The sequence below is a fragment of the Sinocyclocheilus grahami genome, unplaced genomic scaffold (genome assembly GCF_001515645.1).
Source record: "Sinocyclocheilus grahami isolate Dianchi unplaced genomic scaffold, SAMN03320097.WGS_v1.1 scaffold175.1, whole genome shotgun sequence".
Taxonomy (NCBI): Eukaryota; Metazoa; Chordata; class Actinopteri; order Cypriniformes; family Cyprinidae; genus Sinocyclocheilus; species Sinocyclocheilus grahami.
In genome coordinates this window covers 227,697-249,285 of record NW_015505354.1, presented here as the reverse complement: position 1 = coordinate 249,285, position 21,589 = coordinate 227,697, and the positions used below count along the sequence as shown (strand labels likewise).

The following is a 21,589-nucleotide window of genomic DNA, read 5'->3' as shown; positions in this document are numbered from 1 at the left end:
AACATTAGTATAATGAACTTCATCAGTATTTTTAATAGAGTTGCTTTTTTGTTGTGGTTTCCATGTTCTTTGACACTGAGCTGGACACCAAAAAACAACACTCAGTTTGCACGAAAATTGAATTCCGTGTGTACATACAAAATAATAATTCAACAAATAATTATATATATACTGTATATATATATATATATAATTGCAACTACTTTATTAAATTAAAGGGATAGTTCAATCATAACTAAGAATTTTGTCATTAATTACTCACCCTCATGTTGTTTCAAACCTGTATAACTAACTTTCTTCCGTAGAAGAAGATATTTTGAAGAAACAGTTTTGGTTACTATTGACTTCCATTGAATTGGCAAAGAAAAACACTGGGACATTTCTTAAAATATCTTTATATTTCACAGAATCAAAAAAGTCACACAGATTTGAAACGATATGAGGGTTTAATCATGATAGAATTGTCATCTTTGGGTGAACTCTACCTTTAGGTTCAAGGGATGCGTTTACTAAGTAACACGGTCAAGAAAGGATTTGGTAAAACTCAGTCATTTCTCGCCAAATAAACAGACTGAATTTGGTGTTTGAAAGCGCAGTGCATTTGACAGGCTATTCAAAGTTTCGTATTATTTTTGTTTTCATTTTCAGGATCAGCAAAATGTATCAAATTCCAGTGAAGAACCTGACAAAACTAAGACGTCCAAGGAAACGCGTCAAAAGTATTTTGTGTGACATCGGGATGCAGCAGTGTCAAGATTTATTGGAGGTTGGTTATTGTAGTAATTATGTTGTTTATACCGGCATCTGTTTAATGCTTGATTCTGATTGGCTGACAGACGTTCTTTTACAACGTGAAGTCGTTCCAGGTCATAACTGCATTACAGTTCATTATGACCAAATTATTTTAGTTATTTCCAAGCACCTTACAAACTATCACAGCAAAAGACAAAAGAGAAATATTGACCCAAAAAAAAGATATTCTCAGTTGTTAAAGTTTCAATGCAACGGAAGTATAGCAACAGATATTGTAAAGTAAATCAAAGAAACAATTCTAGGGCGGGGATTTGGTTCTATCTATCAGCTGTTAATTTGATGGAAGCGGATCTGAATTCGAGCTTCCAGTCGATTATAAGGAAGAGGCAGGGTTTAAGCAGACCATATGATTGGAGAAGTCTGGCATACATAACCAGAGAGGAGACGATTGAGTTATGATATTTTAATTTCTACTTTATAAAAAATATGGGAATGCACGATGGCTGATATTAGTGATTTTTTTTATCAGTGTTAATTGATATTGTATATTTTAACTGTGCATGCTCATTTCTGCCTATGTTTACATTTAGTTTAAGTGAGTTTAGCTGATGACAGATGTAATTTTTAATAATCAATAATGTGTCTTTTTCAGTTATAATGTTGCAGTGCCTAATTCACGTGGATTATTTAAAACATATTTACACAATCTATTATAACTTACACGAAAGTCATTATTTCTGCTAATTAAATGTTCATTATTTCCAACAGACATACAAATGTTTTGATGCTGGTAATGCAAGTTTTGACAACACTGAGTGGGATGATTTTACTGATGGTCATGTTGGCAAAAAGAAAAAAAAGGTGATTATGTACATAACATGTTGCACTGTAAAATATGTTAAAACATTTGTATTTTTAAAAACATTTGCACTTATTTTATTTTATTAAAGAAAGGTGGTGATTAAACTTAATTTTGAGTGGACTGTTTTTTTTTTACACTATACACACTATTTGTAAATGTCATTTCAAGTCAGATTTATCATGGTATTACTTTTGTTCCTCAGTATCCATACCGGAGCCAAGCTCTGTGCTGCAGTCTGTGTTGGTACTCCAGCCGGTCAATACCCACATTCAGAAGTCACATCCATCGCTGTCACTGGAATGATCTGGATGTGGCCTGTTTGTTAATATGCCCCTACTGCCCATTTGTCAGCTCTCCGAAAGTCACAGAGCAACACATTCAGTTTTTCCACATGCTGCCATCAAAAACCCATCGTATACCTCTTCTCAGCAACCCTAGCCACACTTTGGCCCACACACCAAAAACCGTGTCAGTTACAGTTTCTGCTGATGCTGCCGATGACAGATACACGTGCGCAACCTGCGGCTATCATGACTCTTTACTATATGTGATGAAGAAACACGTCTTGGTAAACCACTATGCTGCGATGCTGGATCGCTACTTTGGGCTCGGCTCGGACAGTAAGCAAAAGACTGACACATCAGTGAAATATCACTGCAAAGTGTGCAAACTGCCTGCAGAGACTATTGAACATTTACTCTACCACATTTTGAGTTCAGAGAAGCACAAAGACCTGCACTGGCAAATAATGCCTTGTATAATCGAAAAAGACTGCACAAACCAAATGGCCGGACTACAGAATCTGCTGAACCTCGCACCAAAAGCAATGCAACAGGTCACGTTGCTCGCAAGGCCGAACTATGTGCCACAGCAGATGCAACAAACAAATGGAAACGGTACTGTTCTTCTGGCCGGCCCAAGCAACACGACTGCTTTGTTTTGCTCTCCTGGTGCAGGGCAGATGTTTCTGTCCCCACAAACGCAAGCTTTACTGTCGGGCACGACTGTTGCCGCGCTTCAGAACGCACAACATCCACAGTCCCCCAGTGGGATGCCGCAAGTCCTGCCTACCTCTCCAGTAGTGAAGCCGATTAATATGATGATGCCAAACATGCCGCAAGGCGCACCCAAGACGGTACCTATCACTATGGCCATGCCCAGGCTACCACAGACCCATCAAGCACAGCAGGTTCTTTTTCCGCCTGGCGTTCAGGTCAACCTCCAAGGTGAAATGGGTGTACAGTCACCATTTCTTGTTACTCAAGGTCTTCAGCTGAACCAGTCGGTTCCCAGAGCTCCCCTCATAGCCTCGCAGTCCGTGCGTCTCATTCCCACAGGCAACAACGTCAACGGTGTCCCAACCTACACTCTAGCGCCTGTTCAAGTCGCGGTTCCTGTCCACGGTGGTCCCGCTCAAGTGGTTCTAACGCAAAACCAGATCAGCCAACCTACAAATTCAGCTGTGGTGCACAAGGGTCTCATGCCTACAATTCAGAGGGCGATAAACAGAAATTCTGTGCCGAATGAGTTGGCTGTTCTTGCGCCGTTTTTGAAGAAACATGACGATCACACTGTCAAGTGCCTGAGGTGCAAGATTTTACTGACAGAGCAGGGGATTTTCCAGCATTTGTTGCATGGCTTGAAGTGTCTTTTCTGCTCTCAGATGTTCTACTCTTTCAAGCAGATCTTGGAGCACACCAATAAAGAGCACAGTTTGAAAATCAAGGAAAATCGGCATTTCATTAAAGAACAGTTTAGTCTCAACTGTGACGACGAGGGCAACCTCATGTTTAACACTTTTAATCTAAACACAGATGTGCCCAAAGATCTTCTTGACAACCGAGAGCTCAACCTTGCACTGGTTACCAGCTCTCAAGATAAGCTATACATAAAAATGTATCCAGACAAGGCAGAATACTCAACCACGTTGAAAACGACACCTATCGCCTGCCCGTTTTGCCAAGTAAAGCTCCAGAACTCTGAGGAATATGAGCGTCATCTTCAAACAAAACACCACGTCGTTCCCACCATTCATGCAATACTAAAAACGCCTGCATACAAATGCACATATTGCTTTGGGGTGTATACTGAAAAATCGACACCGAAAACTATCTCCGTTCACGTGCAACGGTGCCGTTGTGCTCCCAAAGCTGTCAAGGAAGCAGAGAGGCAACTGAATCCAGATACAACGGACCGTGATGATGGTGATTTATGTAATTCTCCTCAGATGGCCAGTTCTTCAGACGTGGCCTGTCAGGGGGGCCTTGAATTTGTCAAGCCAAAGAGAGAAGTAATCATTCCGAAGAACAGGAGACGGAACTCAAAAGTTCCAAAGGTAGAAGTCCCTGAAACTCCAGTTAAGCTCGTCTTGGAACCAACGGGAATGGAGATGACATCGTTCGAGGACAGGAAAGACTTCCTTTCGCAGTACTTCCACAGGAAGCCATACGTGGCAAAGACTGAAATCGAACTGCTAGCTTCCCGTTTGTGGATAAACAAGGCTGACGTAAAGGCACACTTTAACAGCAAGCTCACCAAATGCTTGAAAGCAATTCAGAAGAAGAGGGTTTGTGTACATCTCGGGTTCAAAATGATTGAAGTGAACAAGTTGAAGCACAATCTCTTCATTCCAGAAGTAAAGCCTGTTAAAAAAAAATTATTGAATGAGGTGAAACATGGTGGCCTCGTTCCACAGGTAACAGTTAAAAAAGAGGATGTGAATAAAATGGAAGATGGTCTCTTCATTCCAGGGATAACTGTTAAACAAGAGGATGTAAGTGAAATGGAGCATGGTGTCTTCATCCCAGAGGTACGGCCTCTGTAAAAATGGATAAACTGTTTATTAGATGAATTATGTTTGTATGCAGCATGTTCACACTAGGATGGAAACCATTGCAAAGTGTTTATTTAAAATTACTCGATTTACACATTTATAAGATGGTTTGCCTCTTGGCATTAGTATATTTGGAAAAGGGGAACCTACAGCAATGCTGAAAAGACTCTACACTCTGTTTTTGTATTTTTGTTGTGTATAGTTCATATGATGACATTAAAAAGTTTTTTTTTTTTATTGCAAGAAAAAAACACTCAATTTAAGTAATACTTTCTTCTTTTTGTGGACACTTGTAATATACATTTGGGGACATCTGTAGTGAAATAGTTCTGCATCTAACGTTTTATATTTCAACTGTACAGAAAATGAAGATTTGGTTAATTATTACTACTAACTGGCAAATTAGGCTGCATTTCATAGCTGTAACACAGAAAGGGTCATTTTATGGTGTTTTCATGTTTTTGCGCTTCATATACACTGTAATAATTTCAGACATGTGAAAAAAGACAAGTGCCTCTGTGTCCTATTTAAAGTTTGCAGTTGTATTTTGCCTCTTGGAATAAACGTGACTAAATATTACAGGTGTGTGGTTTACTCAAAAAAATTAGTTGTGATTGATTGAACAATTTGTTATCAATTTATTGGTATTTTAATTGATTATTATTTAAAAAAGTTTAAGTTGTTTTACGTTAACAGGTCGCTGTAAGGACTACTGTTATTACAAGAATGTGAATATAAATGCTTGCGGAATCAGATAAACATTGTCATTTTTAAACAGACTACATTACCAAAAACATGCTTCAAAATTTGCAGTTTCGGTATGACGATTTATAATTTAAGGTGTAGAGCGAAATGTGAAAACACTGAACAGAGTTCAATAGGTTACAGAAGTAAAAATCCCATTCATATTCTCCATAGGGTAACTGATTTTGAGAACTAATAAACCTTTAAAGACAGACCTACTGTGAGCTATGAGGTTATAAATAGATGGTAGATGCTTTTGTTGAAGCCATCAGCCTGAATTATTAATATTTATTTTTATATCAGCAAAATATTATTTAAATAATCGTGTTCAACAATGGAATTCCTGGTGAAAAACTACCTTACCCGTGATTCTGCAGAGAAATCTTTACCTCCTAACCCAATATGTACATCTGTCTTTTTTGTTGGATTTTCAAATAGAAATATTTGCTTTAAATAAAAGTTTGTAATGTTGAGATTCACCTCTTAGCTGGTTGTTTTGGTTCATGGCTTACAACTCTTAAATAAAGACATTTAAATCCCTATGGGGAAAATTAAAGGAAAAAATACTTACAGAACCAAAGAACCTGAGATAGAGGACGGGCGCTGTTGCACTCGATTAGCCTTTTGGGCCCCAAGCTGTCCATCGACTCGATCTGAATTCAATTACTTCACCCTTCGTGAATGCTAAAACTGTAATGCGTGAGTGCAAGGATATACTTAGCTGGTGATCATGTTGACTGTCAAAAGAGTTGTTTGATCTAAAGAATGCACTTTTAGTCGGTGTACGACTGCATTAACAAGCATGATCTATAAAATGACAGCACGACCGGAGACAGAGCGCTGGTCCTGGGCTGTTGTGCTGAAAGAAAGTAGGATTCATAGCTCAGCCTGTCTGTCTGGAGGCAATAAACTGATGAAGATGCTGGCCAAAAAGAAGTAAGTCTCCGTTTTGTTTAATTAATAAATAATAAACGCCAGTTTTGACTATAAAGTTGCATGAGTTACATTATAGTTCTTTACAGGAAAAAAAACAATGGTATGAATCTCCTCTGCAGGTAAGAGTTCCTGTAAATACTTTTAAAAATTATTATTATTAACTGCTTTATTTTATGTGTTGTCCTTCTGAGTACTGCATACTCTTTTAAAATATCGTAAATGTTAACAATAAAGCTACGTTGACTCTGCAAGCAGTACAATATGCATCAACTGGTTTACTGGTCTTTTACACATTTTGCCCACCCAGGCCACAGCACTTGGTCAGCCTGGCTTTTTGAAACCATCAACGCGAAATAAAGAGGACCGTGTTCGTGTCAGGACTCTCAACATCATCATCTACAAAGCAGTAGTAGACTTACTGAGCTCCTATGAAGTCAACTCAGAGATCAGTGCCTACAATGCCTAGATTTCCAAAGTAGAATGTGCACTTCCTTCGAAATTCCTTGCCATCATTAATCATACCACATATATTCTATTATAATTAAAAAGATAGTATACCCAAAAATGAACATTCTGTCATCATTTACTCACTCAAGCCATTCCAAACCTGTATGACTTTCTTTTTCTCTGAAGAATACGAAAGAAGATCATTTTAGATCTTATTTTGTTATGTACAGCTTGCAATGACATGAGTGAGAAAATTAGGATTTTTAGATGAACTATTTAATTTCTTCACAAATGCTGTTTTCAGTACTTCCTTAAACTGTTTGTCTCCTTGTCCATGTAAGGTTTCACTATCACCAGATTTCTCTGCTTGTCAAATATACTGGAAGACAAGCCTGTCAGCTGAGCAAGACAGCCATATTCAGCAGGCTTTAAATAAATGTGCTCTGGTATGTATATTTTATTAGCCTGCTTTACTTTTGTTTTAATAAGTTGAAGAAAGAGAATTATATAATTTGGCTTATTGTATTTTTCAGGCACCTTTTGATCTCTAACCAAATCCTTGGCAATGTTCCTCCTGTGGTTTTCATCAGAGACAAACAATATGGTGCTGTCACTGAGGTAACAACGATTGAGTTTATACTGAGTTTATAGCGATAAAAGATGGAATAGCTTATATATATTATTATTTTTATTTTTCTAATCAGATTGAAAACCTCAAGAAAGCAGATTTTGGTCCAGAAGAAGATAACATAAATCACTTATCCACCAACGATGTCGGGTAAGAAGAATTTAGTTCTAATAAAACAAAATTTTTTAAAATTAATTTGTTTAATCTTACAAAGGGCCAAACTGCAGCTTATGGAATCTGAAGACAAGAAAAATCCAGTTTTGTTTGGTGTTGATCACGATGCTCTGCACAAACAGATTGAAACCTATAAACGGGAGAGTCCTGCTGCTGGAGGACTAACACAAGAGCAGCTGGATATGCTAGCAGATATTAGGAAGCAGAAACTCAGAGAAATAGTCCAAATGGATGAAGGATGATGATATCAAAGATTTTCTGTTGTCCAGAAGCCACAAAGAGGACAAAGAGGAGCAGGACAGTGATGAGGACAGCCTGGTGGATAGCCAGGTCACAGAGTTGATGGAAGAGGACAACAGGAGACACTGAAATCACATCTATTGGTCACTTGAAATATTATGCTGTTTAGCGGTGTATAATAAAAATATTTGAGCTTGGGGAAAATTCAGCTTTGCCATCAAAGGAATACATTTCATTTTAAAATAAAGTTATTTTAAATTGTAATATTTCACATTACCGTTTTAAATAACTTCAAAAATCTCACCTACCATAAAACTTTTGAATGGTAGTGTAGTTGATGCTGTATTGGTGCACAGCTTTAAAGTGAGTTTCACTTGTAAAATCATGAATGATATGAAAAATGAAATTATGAAATATTATTAAATTAATTAATGAAGTATCTCAATAATACACAACACCACCCATTAAATAACTCAGTTTACTATTATGATAGCCATACACTGTATGGGAGCTTTATATAAAAAATGTGGAGAAGGCCAGAGTCACACAGTAACTGTTGCATACATACAATGATGGTACATGAAAAATATTCTAAATAATAATAATAAAAAAAAAATCAAATTTCTAAAATAGATTCTTAGTTATGTGCAGCTGGCTTTACTGTGATTAGGTCTCAAGATTTTTGCAAAGACTTGAAACCTTAATGCTTCTGTCAGGAAAAATATCAATTTTTTTGTAGCATGAGGCTGACTATTCACTGCTACTGTTCATTTCAGATTATTTACAATTGTGCAAGATAGGTCCCTATAATCTATATGTATGGCTGCAATAGTGCATTCAAGACCTGACTGGAGTAACTACAGCAAAAAAAAAAACTAGAAGAAAACACTTGAACAGCCTTTGAACTAGCTAGCTAGTAGTTTTAAAACACCATATGTATTGTCTTACTATGCTCTAGTCTATACTGTGCTGGTCTCCTCAGTTTGCACAGCCTCCTGAACATAGACTATGAACTGGGATGCATCTTCCTGCGTATACACTGTGACAGTTTTGATGCCCTCCATTTCATCTGAAGACACCACTAGATGGTGCTGTTCTCCCAGGCCCACTGTGGCCTGCTGCAGTGCATCCTGGATCATCATGGCATGATTGGCCTGCGGCTCCTCCTGCTCCACCTAGGATGATGGGACAGAACATTCTTATTATTAAGAGATTCAAGGAGTTCCTTCATCCTTGAGAATGAGAAAAGCTTAATGTTCTAGAGCTTGAAGACATGCTGTAACTTTCAGAGATCCAAAAAGCACATTCATTGAAAATGAAAAAAATGACTCCCAAATGCCTGACGTCAGATAAATACATAAACACGTCTCACATATCAATGATTCAAACTGGCTGATTAATTAAACAGCTGAAGTTTATTTTTAACATGGTCTCTGAACATTTCAGTCTTACTTGATCGGTTTATGTGGCATATTTCAGCAAATATATATTGGACCCAATATTAGACAGTTTAATTCTAAGGGTCAAAGAGAAAACTAAATGATTGTTGAAGTAAATAATGACGGTTAAATTTTTTGTTAACATTATAAGTAAACCTCAGTGGGGAAAAAATGTTCAAAAGTTTGGGGTCGGTAAGCTTTTAAAAATGTTTTTGAAAGAAGTCTCTTACGCTTATCAAGGCTGCATTTATTTAATCAAAAGTACAGGTAAACATTGTGAAATATTTTTTAAATGTAATTTATTCTTGTGATGACAAAGCTGAATTTTCAGCAGGCATTACTCCAGTCTTCAGTGCCACATGATTCTTCAGAAATCATTGTAATATGCTGATTTGGTTCTCCAGAAACATTCCTTATTATTATTTTAATGAAATCCATGAATTTTTTTCCAGGATACATTGATGAATAGAAAGTTCAAAAGAACAGCATTTAATTGAAATAGAAATCTTTTGTAACATAATAAATGTCTTTACTGTCATTTTTGATCAGCTTAATCCATTCTTGCTGAATAAAAGTATTAACTTCATAAAAATAAAACTTTTGAACTGTATAAGTTATGACCCCCTTAAATTCATATATAGACACTGTTAAGGGGGTCATATGATGCGTTTTTTTTTTTTCCTTCCTCTTTGGAGTGTTACAAGCTCTTGGTGCATAAAGAAGATCTGTAAAGTTGCAAACACTAAAGTCTCAAATCCAAAGAGATATTCTTTATAAAAGTTAAGAGTCAGCCACGCCTACCTAAAACGGCTCGTTCAAACACGCCCCCACATATCTACCTCACTATGTGGGAAGATTTGCAGAACGCCGCCCAAATGTTCACGCAAAGAAAGAAGGCGTAACTTTTATTCTCGCTGTAGTATTGTTGCCGCTGCCGCCATGTCGTGAAGATGCTGTGTGTTTCGTTGTGAAAGCGAAACTACTTTGTTTGGTCTTCCAAAAGAGGACGATATCCGCTTCGTCATGCCTAGATCTGATCCGTGCTGGTCGCTGAGGGAATACTTCAACTTAGTGCTGTGGATCGCCGGCACATTTTATGGAGGACTGTTTACGGATCCTGGGAGAGTAACGTTAGACTAAAATGCCGGCAGTTCTGACTCACGTAAGTACGTTTTCTTTTATCATTTGCCACTGATGATTCAAATGCGAGTTTTGGGCAGTGTGGAGTAGCACTTGTTGTTTGTCATTTCTCCGATCACAAATGCAGACAGGGTTTTATGTTTACGCGGCACGATGCAATGCAACGCAACGTGTAAAAAGACAGTATAAGTCATTATAATCAATAATTATGTCCCCATTGGATGCAACAAATGCCTCGTTTGTAATGGGTTTTTGTGTCGTCGCTCCAGCCGGGACACGGCATCAACAGTATGTGAGGGGCGTAACATTTCCGTCTCACGCTTGAGGTATTCGGCCAATCACAACGCACTGGATATCTGGCCAATCACAGCACACCTCGCTTTTTCAGACCAATGAGCTTTGTAAAAATCGACGCGTTTCAAAAAGGCGGGGCATAGAGGAGAAACAATAATGTACAGTATGTGGAAAATAATGTGTTTTTTTTACTTTAAACTGCATAAACACATTTCATTACACCAAATACACAAAATAATGTTCTTTTTAGCAGCATCATATGACCCCTTTAATATAACACACACATCTATCATTTTATTATAAGTAGTTACTAAAATGTCCATAAAAGTGATACCAAATATAGCAAGACAATCAACCTGAACTCGATAAAATGACATGAGATAAGTTTGGGCAGCTCTCCAGAAGCAGAGAGGACTGTCGGTACACAAACATGCATATTAACCGTACCTGCTCTACAACAGTAACTGTACCGGGAGCCATGGCAACCACAGAAGCCACAGCGGCATCATGATTCTCTGAGCCCAGTTCAATGATCTGCTGCAGGATGTTGACAGATGCCGGGTCTAGTCTGTCTCCCGCTGCCGCAGACACAACACCTGAACACAAATTATGAGTTTAGATATCAACTTTACAGAAATCCAACAACTCCAGAATTTAAGCCATTGTTTCTGACCATTTTGTGTGTTGAAGCGCAGGTCCTGCAGAGCTGATACAGCAGTCTCTGTTCCTTGTGGATCCTCAGTCTCAGCTATATGAAGGTACTGCATGGCCGGCTCTTCCACTGACTCCACTACCTGAAAGAACACACCAATAAGATCATAAGCAAGTCTAGTAGCATTTAATTTTAATGTTAAGAATATAGTGAACATGAATTAAGGCCATTTAACAATCATGCACTGCTTTATCAGGAAGAAAATATATTATGAATGTCAGAGTCCAAGAAAAGAAAAGGCTGGAGTAATTGCCTTTTTTTGCAAAACTTTTAAATATTTTATTATTGATTATTATAAGCTATTACTATTCATGCAAAAAAATGAAAATTCTGTCATTGTTTACTCACCCTCATGCCGTTCCAAACCCATAAGACTTTGGTTCATTTTTGAAACACGACTTAAGATATTTTTCATGAAACCTGAGAGGTTTCTGCCCCTTCATTGAAGTCCAGGTAACCAAAACTTAGAAGATCCAAAAAGGTCATAAAGACATCATAAAATTAATCCATATGAATCAAGCAGTTTAATCCAAGTCTTGAGATTTAATCTTTTAAAGGGGTCCTATTATGCTTTTTCACTTTTTCAACTTTATTTAGTCTGTAATGTTGCTGTTTGAGCATAAAAAAGATCTGCAAAGTTACAAAGCTCAAAGTTCAATTCAAAAGGAGATATTTTATTTAACAGAAATCTCTTTTCAAAAACTACAACGAATGACTCGTTTGGACTACAACGCATATTTTCCGGGATTTGTGATATCACAAATATCGACGAATGGGCCGAGACCTGGTTGAGCTGCACTAAAGAAGGCAACGAGTGTTATCACTATGTCGGAGACACGCTAGCTTTCCCAAGGCAGACAAACTTAGAGTGGTTACAATCATCCGGGTTTAAATCGCACTCAAATTGATTTGATTTTGACGCAATATTTACACTGAAGCTCGCAGGCAGCTATGGTAAGGGGCATGACATTTCCCGACCAGACGCTGAGTGCTGCCAATCACAACACACACTGGCCCAGCTAACCAATCACAGCACATTTCGCATTTCAGAAGGTGGGCCTTCATTTGAGACAGGAATAATGTTGCCAGACGAACTATAATTATCATATTTGTACGATAATTTTGACCTCTGTATGATCAATAATGAAAAAAATCCCATAATGTACGATAATTTTTAAATTTCAAAACGTGTTTTTCCAAAGTCAACCTCATCAAAACAAAGCCATGAAATCGGCTCATTACAGACGCTCTAAATGGGTTGGTGCACACCTCAGGACCCTCAACATCTGGCAACACGCAGGATTCTGATGATAGCGACTCAGAGGTGGAGTTTGGACCTTCCCACAAGGTACGCCTATGGCCCTATGATTTCCGCAATGCGGAAAGCACGGATGGAATTGCAGAATCCAGTCAACGGAATATACTGTATAACGCAGAATGTCACGGAATTTGTCAAAGTTTGGATGAATTAATCAAAGGAAAATCATTACACTTAAATCGTGATATGGACTAGTATCTGTAAATATTAAGCCGCAAACAGGCTATTTCAATATAAATCCTGCATGTCCTGTGTCTGTCTGAATCATAGTCTATGGTCTGAATGAATGTCACACGGTTTTGTTTACTACACACATACTGAAGCACGCGGTGATTTCAGCATCTGCCTTCTCACTAAATAGGACATAAATACATGAACAACGTCCCCAGAACTGCTCTGAGAGTCAAAAATATATAGTTTCTGCCAGAAATGTATTACTATTGTTCAGTAGAATGTACGTACAACTACTACTACTAAAATTATTAAGGAATAATCACAATATTTATTCCATGTTTTCATTTTAATTGTAAATCCCCTTTGTTTGCCAAAAAATAAAATTTGTTTAATTTTCATTAATTAAAAGATAAATTAAATTAATATGTTATGCCTTCATTCGATAACCAGATAAATTAAAATACACAATGCAGGATTTCAATCACAAGGCTATAAATAAAAGTAGTTTTTATGCATTCAAATAATTAGACATATTAAAACACAGAATTTGGTAACAATAAACAAGGTGAAGAAATAGAACATTTCATAAGATCCTATGAAAGACCCTATGAAAACCCAAAAACATGTAATTTTTGTTAAACCTTTTAATAGATTTGATGTTTAATTGTATACGTTTCATTATTTAATTAGACATGCTTTTGATAAATAAAATTAAATTAAATTTAACCATTTAAAAAGGAGTCCAGATTATTTAAATTTAAATTAAAAAGGAAAAAAAACAAGAATCCAAAAAAAAAAAATTTTGGAATAAAAAAATAAATAAAGGAATTTGGGAAAAAATAAAACGTATTTCATAGGGCCCTAGCGTAATTATTTATTTATTGTGGTAATTTGAAGGTTGTGTCAAAAAGTTGTCGTTTTAGTCTAGTAGATAAATAGCTGTATTCAGTACATTTTTACTCGTGTACGATAATTTTCTTCCAAATACAATAATTTTGAGCTTCTGGTACGATACATGGACATTTCCAATCTGGCAACACTGTACAGGAACTATTCGAGCCGTTCATGCCAGACTGGGGAGAGAGGTGTTGTAATAATGTAAAATATGTGAAAAATAATGTGTTTTTCAAACAACCTAGTATGACAGCCTGTTCTAGTACACCCCCAAAACAAAATCAAGACTTTGTAAAAGAGCATAATAGGCTTTAAAATTATGAACAGGTGGAATTTAATGTATGACATTTTTGGATGTTTTAAGTTTTTGTTTCCTGGACTTTCAAGGGGGAGACAAAAACCTTGCAGGTTTTTCTAAAAAAAATAAATTCTTAATTTAACTAAAGTCTTATGGGTTTGGAATGACATGAAGGTAGTAAATGATGACAGATTTTTCATTTTTGGGTGAATTATGTTTACTATCAATATATTATTTATTATTAAATATTAATGTACAGCACTTTGGGTCAACTTCTATTGTTGTTTATGCATTTTATAAATAAACATTACTTGACTTTATTATAATATTACTCACCTCCCACTGATTCAGACCAAGACTGTCAGTCTCCACCACTTTGAGACCATGTTTGCTCTTTAGGTGTCTGTTCATTTCCCATTTAGTGCCATAAACATAATTGCAAACAGGACATTTGACTCCACCTGATAACACACACACACATTTCAATTACTGATGCTGTTTGAGGCAACTCTGTATGTCTAATAATAAGCAATGTATATGTTAGGCAGTTAAGGCTGGTTTCATTCTGGTGAGGAAGGACTTGCCTTGCTCTGTCACAGTTTCGGAAGTGGACACTCCTGATCCAGCATTGATATACTGAGCGTTGGGATGTTTTTTGTTATAGTGTCTTTTCAGAGACCCTGAAATGTTGCACGAGTAGTGGCAGTGTGCACAACGGAAAGGCTGTGAAAGGCAAAACATTGTGCTTTGGTGGTGGTTTTAGGACACATGACAACACAAAACTAAAATAGAAGTCTTTTGTTGTGTTACTTTGAAAGAAGCATGTTGCTCCATGTGACGAAGGAGATGCGGTCTCAGTGCAGCAGTGAAGTCACACTCAGTACATCTGAACTGTTTTCCTACAACATATTTAAAAAAATTAACATTTTTGATTGGCTGTGTATTAATAAAATAATCAGAAATAATCAAAAACACTGATGTTTAAGTACAATTTAATTAAAGTAAATTTAACTAAAATTTTAAGCAACATTAAAGTCATGAAGTCAAAATTTACTCAAAAATTAATCTTTACTTTAATACAGTTTCCTGTTGTCATTGTGCTCGATGCACCAATGCACGTTTTTAAAATGGTAAAAAATAAAAGGAATTATTACTATATAGAAATTATTACTATATTAATTATTATTATTTGAAAAATGTTACTTTGTATTAAATTACATACATATTTCCTACTGAAACTAGACTATAAGAGAGAAAAAAAGTCACATTTATTTGTATATATTTTTATAATAAATATATTTCCAAAATGCAACTGTGGTGCAGAAAAACATAAAAATGATTTATATACACACACACACGTTCAAATGTTTAGGATCAGTAAGACTTTTTCAAAAAACATCTATGTTAGAAAAGATTTCAAATAAATGCTGTTCTTTTTAACTTTCTATTCATCATAGTTTCTACAAAAATATTAAGCGTAACAATATAACACTGATAACAATATAAAATCAGCACCAAATCAGCATATTAGCATATGATTTCAGAAGGATCATGTGACACTGAAGACTGGAGTCTGATTTGCCATTACAGGAATAAATTAATTTTTTCTCTATATTTCTACTTCTGTTTTATACTGCATTATTTAATTTTCTGTTTTTCTAATATTAGTGTTATATTTCATCTAACTGTGTAATTCCTAAGTATGTCTGCACATACACATGTCTGTACTTTCTTCTGCACTGGAAGCTCCTGTCGCCAAAACAAATTCCTTGTGCGTGTAAACGTACTTGGCAATAGAGCTCTTTCTGACTTCTGAAATACGTCAGATTACGGAACCCTTGTTGTTTTTGGTACACGAGTCCCAATAACACAGCATGCAGTCTTAAATACAAAGCAAGAGACTCACCGTCTGCTGTGTGCATGAGCTTATGACTTTTCAGAGTGCATTTAGACTTGAACTTTTTTCCACAGAGGTCACAAAGATGTGTTTTCTCAGTACTGTGTCTATTCATGTGAGCTTTGAGGTTGCTTTTACTTCTTGAGGCATAATCACATTGTGAACATTTGTACGGTTTCAGACCTGGAGACATGAACAGAACAAAATCAGTACACTAAAGCAGTTCATTTAAGTGCATACAACACGGTAAGAAAAAGACATAACACCCGCCTTCATGAGCCCATATGTGCTGCTGAAGATCTGCCCCATTCCTTGTGAAGAAACAATCACAGTACGGGCATTTGGAAGCTCGTTTCCCGATCACTCCTTTCACATGTACACGTATTCCCAACGTTTCCGAGATGTAGTTCAGTGACACATCTATACAGCAACAGCACATTCATTACTTTAGAGCTCTTGTGGGACATTTCACAGAGGATTATTTGTTCTTACCCGGATGGTTGCTTTTGATATGAGCTCTAACTTTGTCCTCGGGAACAGACTCTTGACATACTGGGCATATAAAACTTTTTTTGACCTAAAGACGAGAAAGAAATAAGATCTGATGAAGCAGCAACTTCACCAAATATCTCAAGAATAAGCAGACTCCTAACACTCACTATGTCCGAATGGGTTTTGAGATGAGCCTGAAGTTTGTATTTGTCAGGTGTACAGTACTGGCATCCTTCAGAGGGACACTTCAGCAGGATGTCAGAATGTCTCTGGATGACATGCCGCTTCAGGCAGTTTTTAGTGATGGAGGAATAATTGCACTGAGAACAGTAATGGAGGTGCTCTTTCGTGTGCGTTCGCACATGCGTATTGTAGTGCACCTGATACCAGAAAAGCTTACCTGTTGAGGGAACATTACAAAGAGTTATAGGGAGACTAGGATTGGAGATGTTATTTAAAAAAGCGGGATATTCATAGATAATAGATCAGAGATGCCCAATCCTGGTCCTGGAGATCTACCTACCTGCGGAGTTCATTTCCAACCCTGCACAACACACCCGTCTGTAATTATCAACAGGTTCCTGAAGATCTTAGTTAGCTGGTTCAGTTGTTTGATCAGGGTTTGATCAGAACTAAACTTTGCAAGATAGTAGGATCTCTAGGAACAGGACTGGGCACCCCTGTATTAGATATTCATACCGCAGTATTCACATTCAAGATCTCCATATACTTTCCGGATCCGTTCAAAAACTTCCATGTTAAGCTGTCGTTTTTGCATCTGCTCTACAATCTGTTTGAAAGAAGATATTTCTTCTTGCTCTGAACCGAGTAAGTCCTCATCGGCATTAGTTTGTGGCACAATCACCTCTTCCTCGGTTTGAGGGAATGTATCCTTTGATACTAGCTGCTCTGAGTGCGTTTGTGCTTTTTCAGGCGTCAGAGGTGCAGTTTCTTGAGCAGGATTCTGATCTTCTGTCATACAGCACTCCATTTTAAGTGGATCATCTTGAAGTCTTTGGGAATTTATTACATCTTCACAGACCATCTCTTGTGTTTGTGCTTCAGCAGACGTCTGTGTCTTATTTATACTATCTGAAACAGGATTTCCATCCTGTGAGTTCTGTACAAGGAGGTCTGACTCCACCACTAAACTATCAGAGCATTGAGTTTGAAGGTCCTCTTGAGCCATGCAAGTCATTTCTGTGGTTAACAGCTCCTGGGCGTTGAGCTGCGACAGCTCTTCTGTGATCTTAAGTTCATCCTGATTCAACATGTCCTTCTGAATGTCATCACCTGGTTTAAGCAAGCAAAAGCTGGAATTGATGGAGTCTGCAAAAGCAGAGGGTTCATCCGTTTCAGGGTGGAACTCCCCGAGATGCGACTTAAGTCGCACAGAGCTGACAAATTTTTCCTGGCAAATGGCACACACGTAGATGAAGGGATGCTTTCGGATGTGGGCTTGCAAGGCTTGGAATTTGGTTGAGCCGTGATCGCATAGCTCACAGCCGAAGGGTCTCTTGTTGCCATGAACCATCATGTGACGGTCACGCTCGAGCTCGTTCTTGAACTTGCGGTCGCATATTTGACAGTTGTACAGAAGCTGTCTCTTGCCCTCCCTGGTCTGGAGGCTGTACTCATTGTAGGAGTCCTGTACTTTCTTGTCGTTCATGTCGTGAGTCTCGCGGATGTGTTTTAGAAGGTTCTTCACGTCAGAGTATTTCTTCTTGCAGAATCGGCAGTGCTGCTTGATCTTTTTGTGCACTCGCTCCACGTGCACTTTGAGATGTCCTTTACTGAGGCAATTAAATGAGCACAGCTCACAGCTGAATTTCTCGCCGGTGTGTTTCCGTATATGAACACTAAGATTGGCCTTTATAGCGCTGGCGTAGTCACACTGCGGGCACTTGAATGGTTTCTCATTGGTGTGGATTCTTAAGTGAGCCTGCAGTGAATGTTTGAACTTGAAGACTTTATTGCAGTATTCACATGTGAAGATTTTAAGCTGCGTCTGTCCTAACCTGCGTCGAGAGATATGATTTGTTAATATCAATATACCAAATAATTTCACAAGATCAGTACAAATGCAACAAGTTTTATGTCAAAAATGCTTTAGTCAGGGTCCCACATATTTTAACCAAATTAATTTCCATAATTTTTTCATTACTTCATTACAATGATTTTTTCATTTTCATTACATTCCTACTTTCATTAACTATTATCATAACTATTTTGGTTAGTGATTAAAAAAATGTTAGCAGTAGATTAAATAAATTAATATAAATAAAATAAGTCATTTCTAATCAATATTTACTATAGAAAATCTATATATACTATAGGAAAGATTTGGTTAGCTTCTCTTGGTCTGGGAATCACAATTTTAAAATTCCCTGATATTTCCAAATTGCTTCTATTTAATTTTTTCTTTTTTTTTCCCCCTCTGAAGTGTAATTGCTTCTAAAGTAATACAATGACAGAATACTATTTTAATATTCTGTCCTTTGGTGCTTCAACAATTTTACTAGATTTGTAAATCTAAAGTTAAGACTTTAAATGTGAAAAACCATGAAATAGCCACCTGTTTGATTTGAGGGGTGCTTCATAAGCAGCTTGCTGAATGGCATATTCCTGGTATCCCCTTTTCATTGCTGCCTCCTGGGAACCTGCATCTGCAACCGTCTGGGTGGATGGTTCAGCTGGAGCTGCTTCAATAGGAACTATCTTAGAGGCACCTGCAATAAAGCACAACTTACAGTTAGTTGAAATGTTTCCCTCAACTATTAGAGCACCTGACATCACATATACATCTCACCAGGCATGGCCTCGTGACTGGTAAGGACCACACTAATAATAGGGTTTTTGTTGCCGCTTGCTGATTCAGGGTCCTTTGCACTGGACAGCTTTTCAGTCCGCATCGCTCGAGCTTTCTTTGGTGTCCTCTCTTTCTCCTCTTCTCCATCACTGATTGTATTTGCATCAGTATTATTACCTGGGCAATAAAGTTGACAGGTGAAACATGTGGCAGTTCAGAAAGTAGAAAGAGCTACAACATTAACCGGCATGAATTTGTACCATACTCTTCTTCATCAGCAGCCTCTTTCAGTCCTACAAAGCAAATGTGTTTGGAGATTTGTCGCCTGTTGCTGAATACGCGATTGCATTTCTTGCACTCCAGATCACTGCCATCCTCACTTGGCTCTTCGGCTATTGCCACCGGTTGTATTGCAGTGGACTCTTTCTCCTGCTGATTGGGTGTTCTTTTCTGGACTGTTTCTGGTTGGACTTTCTTAGTAGAGCCTTTTGGTCTTCCACGCTTTCTTTTCACAACAACTTCTGCAAGAGAAACGAAAGACATTCTTCTTTTCCAATGTTTTTAAAATAACCTTCTTTTATCATAAGATAAGATAATACAGCTTTCATCAAATTATGAAATTTAAGCTTAAATTGGATGTTTAAGCTTAAATCAGCTCGACATTGCAATTGCCTGTCTCTAATTACCTTACTTTCAGTGTTTGTATCTTAATAACGCCCAATACAGGTTGATTTCTGGGTTCAAAGCCGCTTACCTGTACTCTGTGGCTCCTGAGTTGTTAAAGGCTTAAGTGCTATAATAAAAGTGTCAGGATCCCCTCCTTCATTGGAGTGAGTCTCAGTAACATGAGACAGCAGCAATGGTTTACTGGGAGAGAACAAGTTGCATATTTTGCACATGAAGACTGATGAACCATCTGTAAATATAAAAACAGCAAGTCTTTATTTGGTTTATTATTTGTAAAACAGTATCAGAAATGTGCCCATGTGATTTTACAATTGAGTTACAAAGTCTCTCGTACAAACAAAATGTGGCTTTTAGTTCCCCAAGTAGGAGGATTTAACATGTATCCTTGAAAAAGTAGCATACATACTACTACTCAGGTTGTTATAGGTAAATTATTTAAGGCTCTAATGTAATATCTAATCATATTTAATTCAATTTATTATGTCTTCATCATAAACCTCAAATCTAGATCATTTTGTTTAAAGTTATGAGTTTTAAAAAAACCTTCCCTCACAGAATTCACTGAAGTAATTATTCACAAGCACCAGAAAGCCCTTTCAAATGAATGAAGAATGTCTAAAATATGTTCATTTTATACACGTTCAAATCAGGGATATATGTATTAACATTGATATTATGATTATGATTAGTAGTTGTAGTTTAGTTTCAGGTTATTAGAATATTGTTAATTTATCTGGGATAGAGATCTTTAACAAGATTACAAAACTGCATACCAAGACTGATTTTTCTGATTGTTATATAACGTTTAATATATTGTTAAAGCCCCGTTTTTCCCCCAAAAGGAAACCAGTGATATTCCCTGCCATCTCATTTTTGTAAACTCGAGACCAGTTTCGTGTTTTTCTCTTAAGCACTGGAACTAGTTTTCAATAAATAAGATGACGTTTATGCTCAAAGAATTGGAAAGGGTATTATTTCAACAAAGAACTGTAAACAGCGGACATAAAACTGAATTTCTGTATAAAGCATCCTCTGGCAAAAGTTATTTTTGCTGGTGCAAGCCACTAGTTTTACCTAATTTATTTGCCTCTTATCGAATCGTCGGAGCTAGCCGTTTCCTCGGAGCGCAGTTACCCTCAAAATCATGTTTTTGCTTACCTGCTTGCACTGGATCCATTCTTTTTAAATTAGGAATAGGTAAAAACGCCTCGAAAACGATTTAACCTGTGTTTGTATTACCAGAGCGCAGTTTAAATGCATCCATTATACTTAAATTACTTCTGCAGAGGTTTCTGTCGAATCTGCGATAACAAATATGGCGGATGGATCTTCGTCCTCGAGCAAAAAACAAAAACAAAAAACCTTTTGTGTAGAAGCGCGCGCCACCTGCGGCCTGGAGTTCATTTGAAATTGCCCGATGATCTTAAAGGTTAAACTCGCTGTGTTCTTGTAAGCAGTAATGCGGCTTTCAGACATTTTCTTTTAAAGTGAACAATGTTTTAACCCTTATCAAAGTGAGAGAGGCCACTTATAAGCCAACGTGTAAAGGCCACTGAATGCCATTATGAGTTAGTATAGCAACTCGACACAAGAGCATCAGTCAAATCAATAATAATTAATAATAACAATAAACATTAATCAAATTAAAACGGGTTTATTTGGGTAAATGACATTCACAACGAAGTAAAAACAGAGAATAAATGCAGATTAACATTTTGACTTATTCAGCCTCAACCTTTTTCTCCTTTCAGCATTCATGTTTTTTCCCCACAATCAAGTAAAGTGTTCCTGCATGACAGAGGAGCTCCAGTCAGTCAC

The 21,589-nt window shown here is 37.2% G+C and overlaps 3 protein-coding genes across 4 annotated transcripts; 2 read left to right on the top strand and 1 right to left on the bottom strand.

Moving 5' to 3' along the window:
* The first annotated feature begins 652 nt into the window (after positions 1 to 652).
* LOC107593645 (ADNP homeobox protein 2-like) lies at positions 653 to 5,020 on the top strand. The gene is made up of 3 exons (XM_016283460.1): positions 653 to 766; positions 1,522 to 1,614; positions 1,818 to 5,020. Exons 1-3 carry the CDS (start codon positions 659 to 661, stop codon positions 4,437 to 4,439), a joined length of 2,823 nt encoding a protein of 940 aa, XP_016138946.1. The 5' UTR covers positions 653 to 658; the 3' UTR covers positions 4,440 to 5,020.
* A 902-nt stretch (positions 5,021 to 5,922) lies between these two features.
* Positions 5,923 to 7,810, top strand: rbfa (ribosome binding factor A). Its single transcript, XM_071582405.1, is given in 8 exon segments — positions 5,923 to 6,129; positions 6,218 to 6,247; positions 6,436 to 6,603; positions 6,917 to 7,021; positions 7,071 to 7,193; positions 7,280 to 7,353; positions 7,418 to 7,597; positions 7,599 to 7,810. Coding segments are annotated over 8 exon segments (1,035 nt in total). The 3' UTR covers positions 7,747 to 7,810.
* Positions 7,811 to 8,236: 426 nt separating this feature from the next.
* Positions 8,237 to 21,092, bottom strand: zfat (zinc finger and AT hook domain containing). 2 transcript variants are annotated; one of them, XM_016283458.1, is made up of 16 exons: positions 20,930 to 21,092; positions 19,839 to 20,000; positions 19,345 to 19,605; positions 19,085 to 19,261; positions 18,851 to 19,004; positions 16,975 to 18,293; positions 16,443 to 16,675; positions 16,276 to 16,360; positions 16,054 to 16,203; positions 15,793 to 15,966; positions 14,697 to 14,785; positions 14,471 to 14,609; positions 14,223 to 14,347; positions 11,164 to 11,284; positions 10,938 to 11,086; positions 8,237 to 8,792 (listed from the first exon to the last, which is right to left on the bottom strand). In XM_016283458.1, the coding sequence occupies exons 1-16, from the start codon at positions 20,946 to 20,948 to the stop codon at positions 8,577 to 8,579; spliced, it is 3,573 nt and encodes a 1,190-aa protein (XP_016138944.1). In that variant the 5' UTR covers positions 20,949 to 21,092; the 3' UTR covers positions 8,237 to 8,576. The 2 variants fall into 2 exon arrangements, with proteins under 2 accessions (XP_016138944.1, XP_016138945.1); XM_016283459.1 differs by lacking the exons at positions 19,839 to 20,000; positions 20,930 to 21,092 and having other exon boundaries at positions 19,350 to 19,430.
* Positions 21,093 to 21,589: the final 497 nt, after the last annotated feature.

Excerpts from the sequence above, each read along its gene's own strand:
- LOC107593645 (XM_016283460.1), top strand. The coding sequence starts at position 659 with ATGTATCAAATTCCAGTGAAGAACCTGACAAAACTAAGACGTCCAAGG. Across the intron at positions 767-1,521 it reads AGTGTCAAGATTTATTGGAG|ACATACAAATGTTTTGATGC; the intron begins GTTGGTTATTGT and ends TATTTCCAACAG. Across the intron at positions 1,615-1,817 it reads TTGGCAAAAAGAAAAAAAAG|TATCCATACCGGAGCCAAGC; the intron begins GTGATTATGTAC and ends TTTGTTCCTCAG.
- zfat (XM_016283458.1), bottom strand. Across the intron at positions 18,294-18,850 it reads GCACCCCTCAAATCAAACAG|GTTAGGACAGACGCAGCTTA; the intron begins GTGGCTATTTCA and ends CTCTCGACGCAG. Across the intron at positions 8,793-10,937 it reads CAGTTACTGTTGTAGAGCAG|GTGGAGCAGGAGGAGCCGCA; the intron begins GTACGGTTAATA and ends CCATCATCCTAG.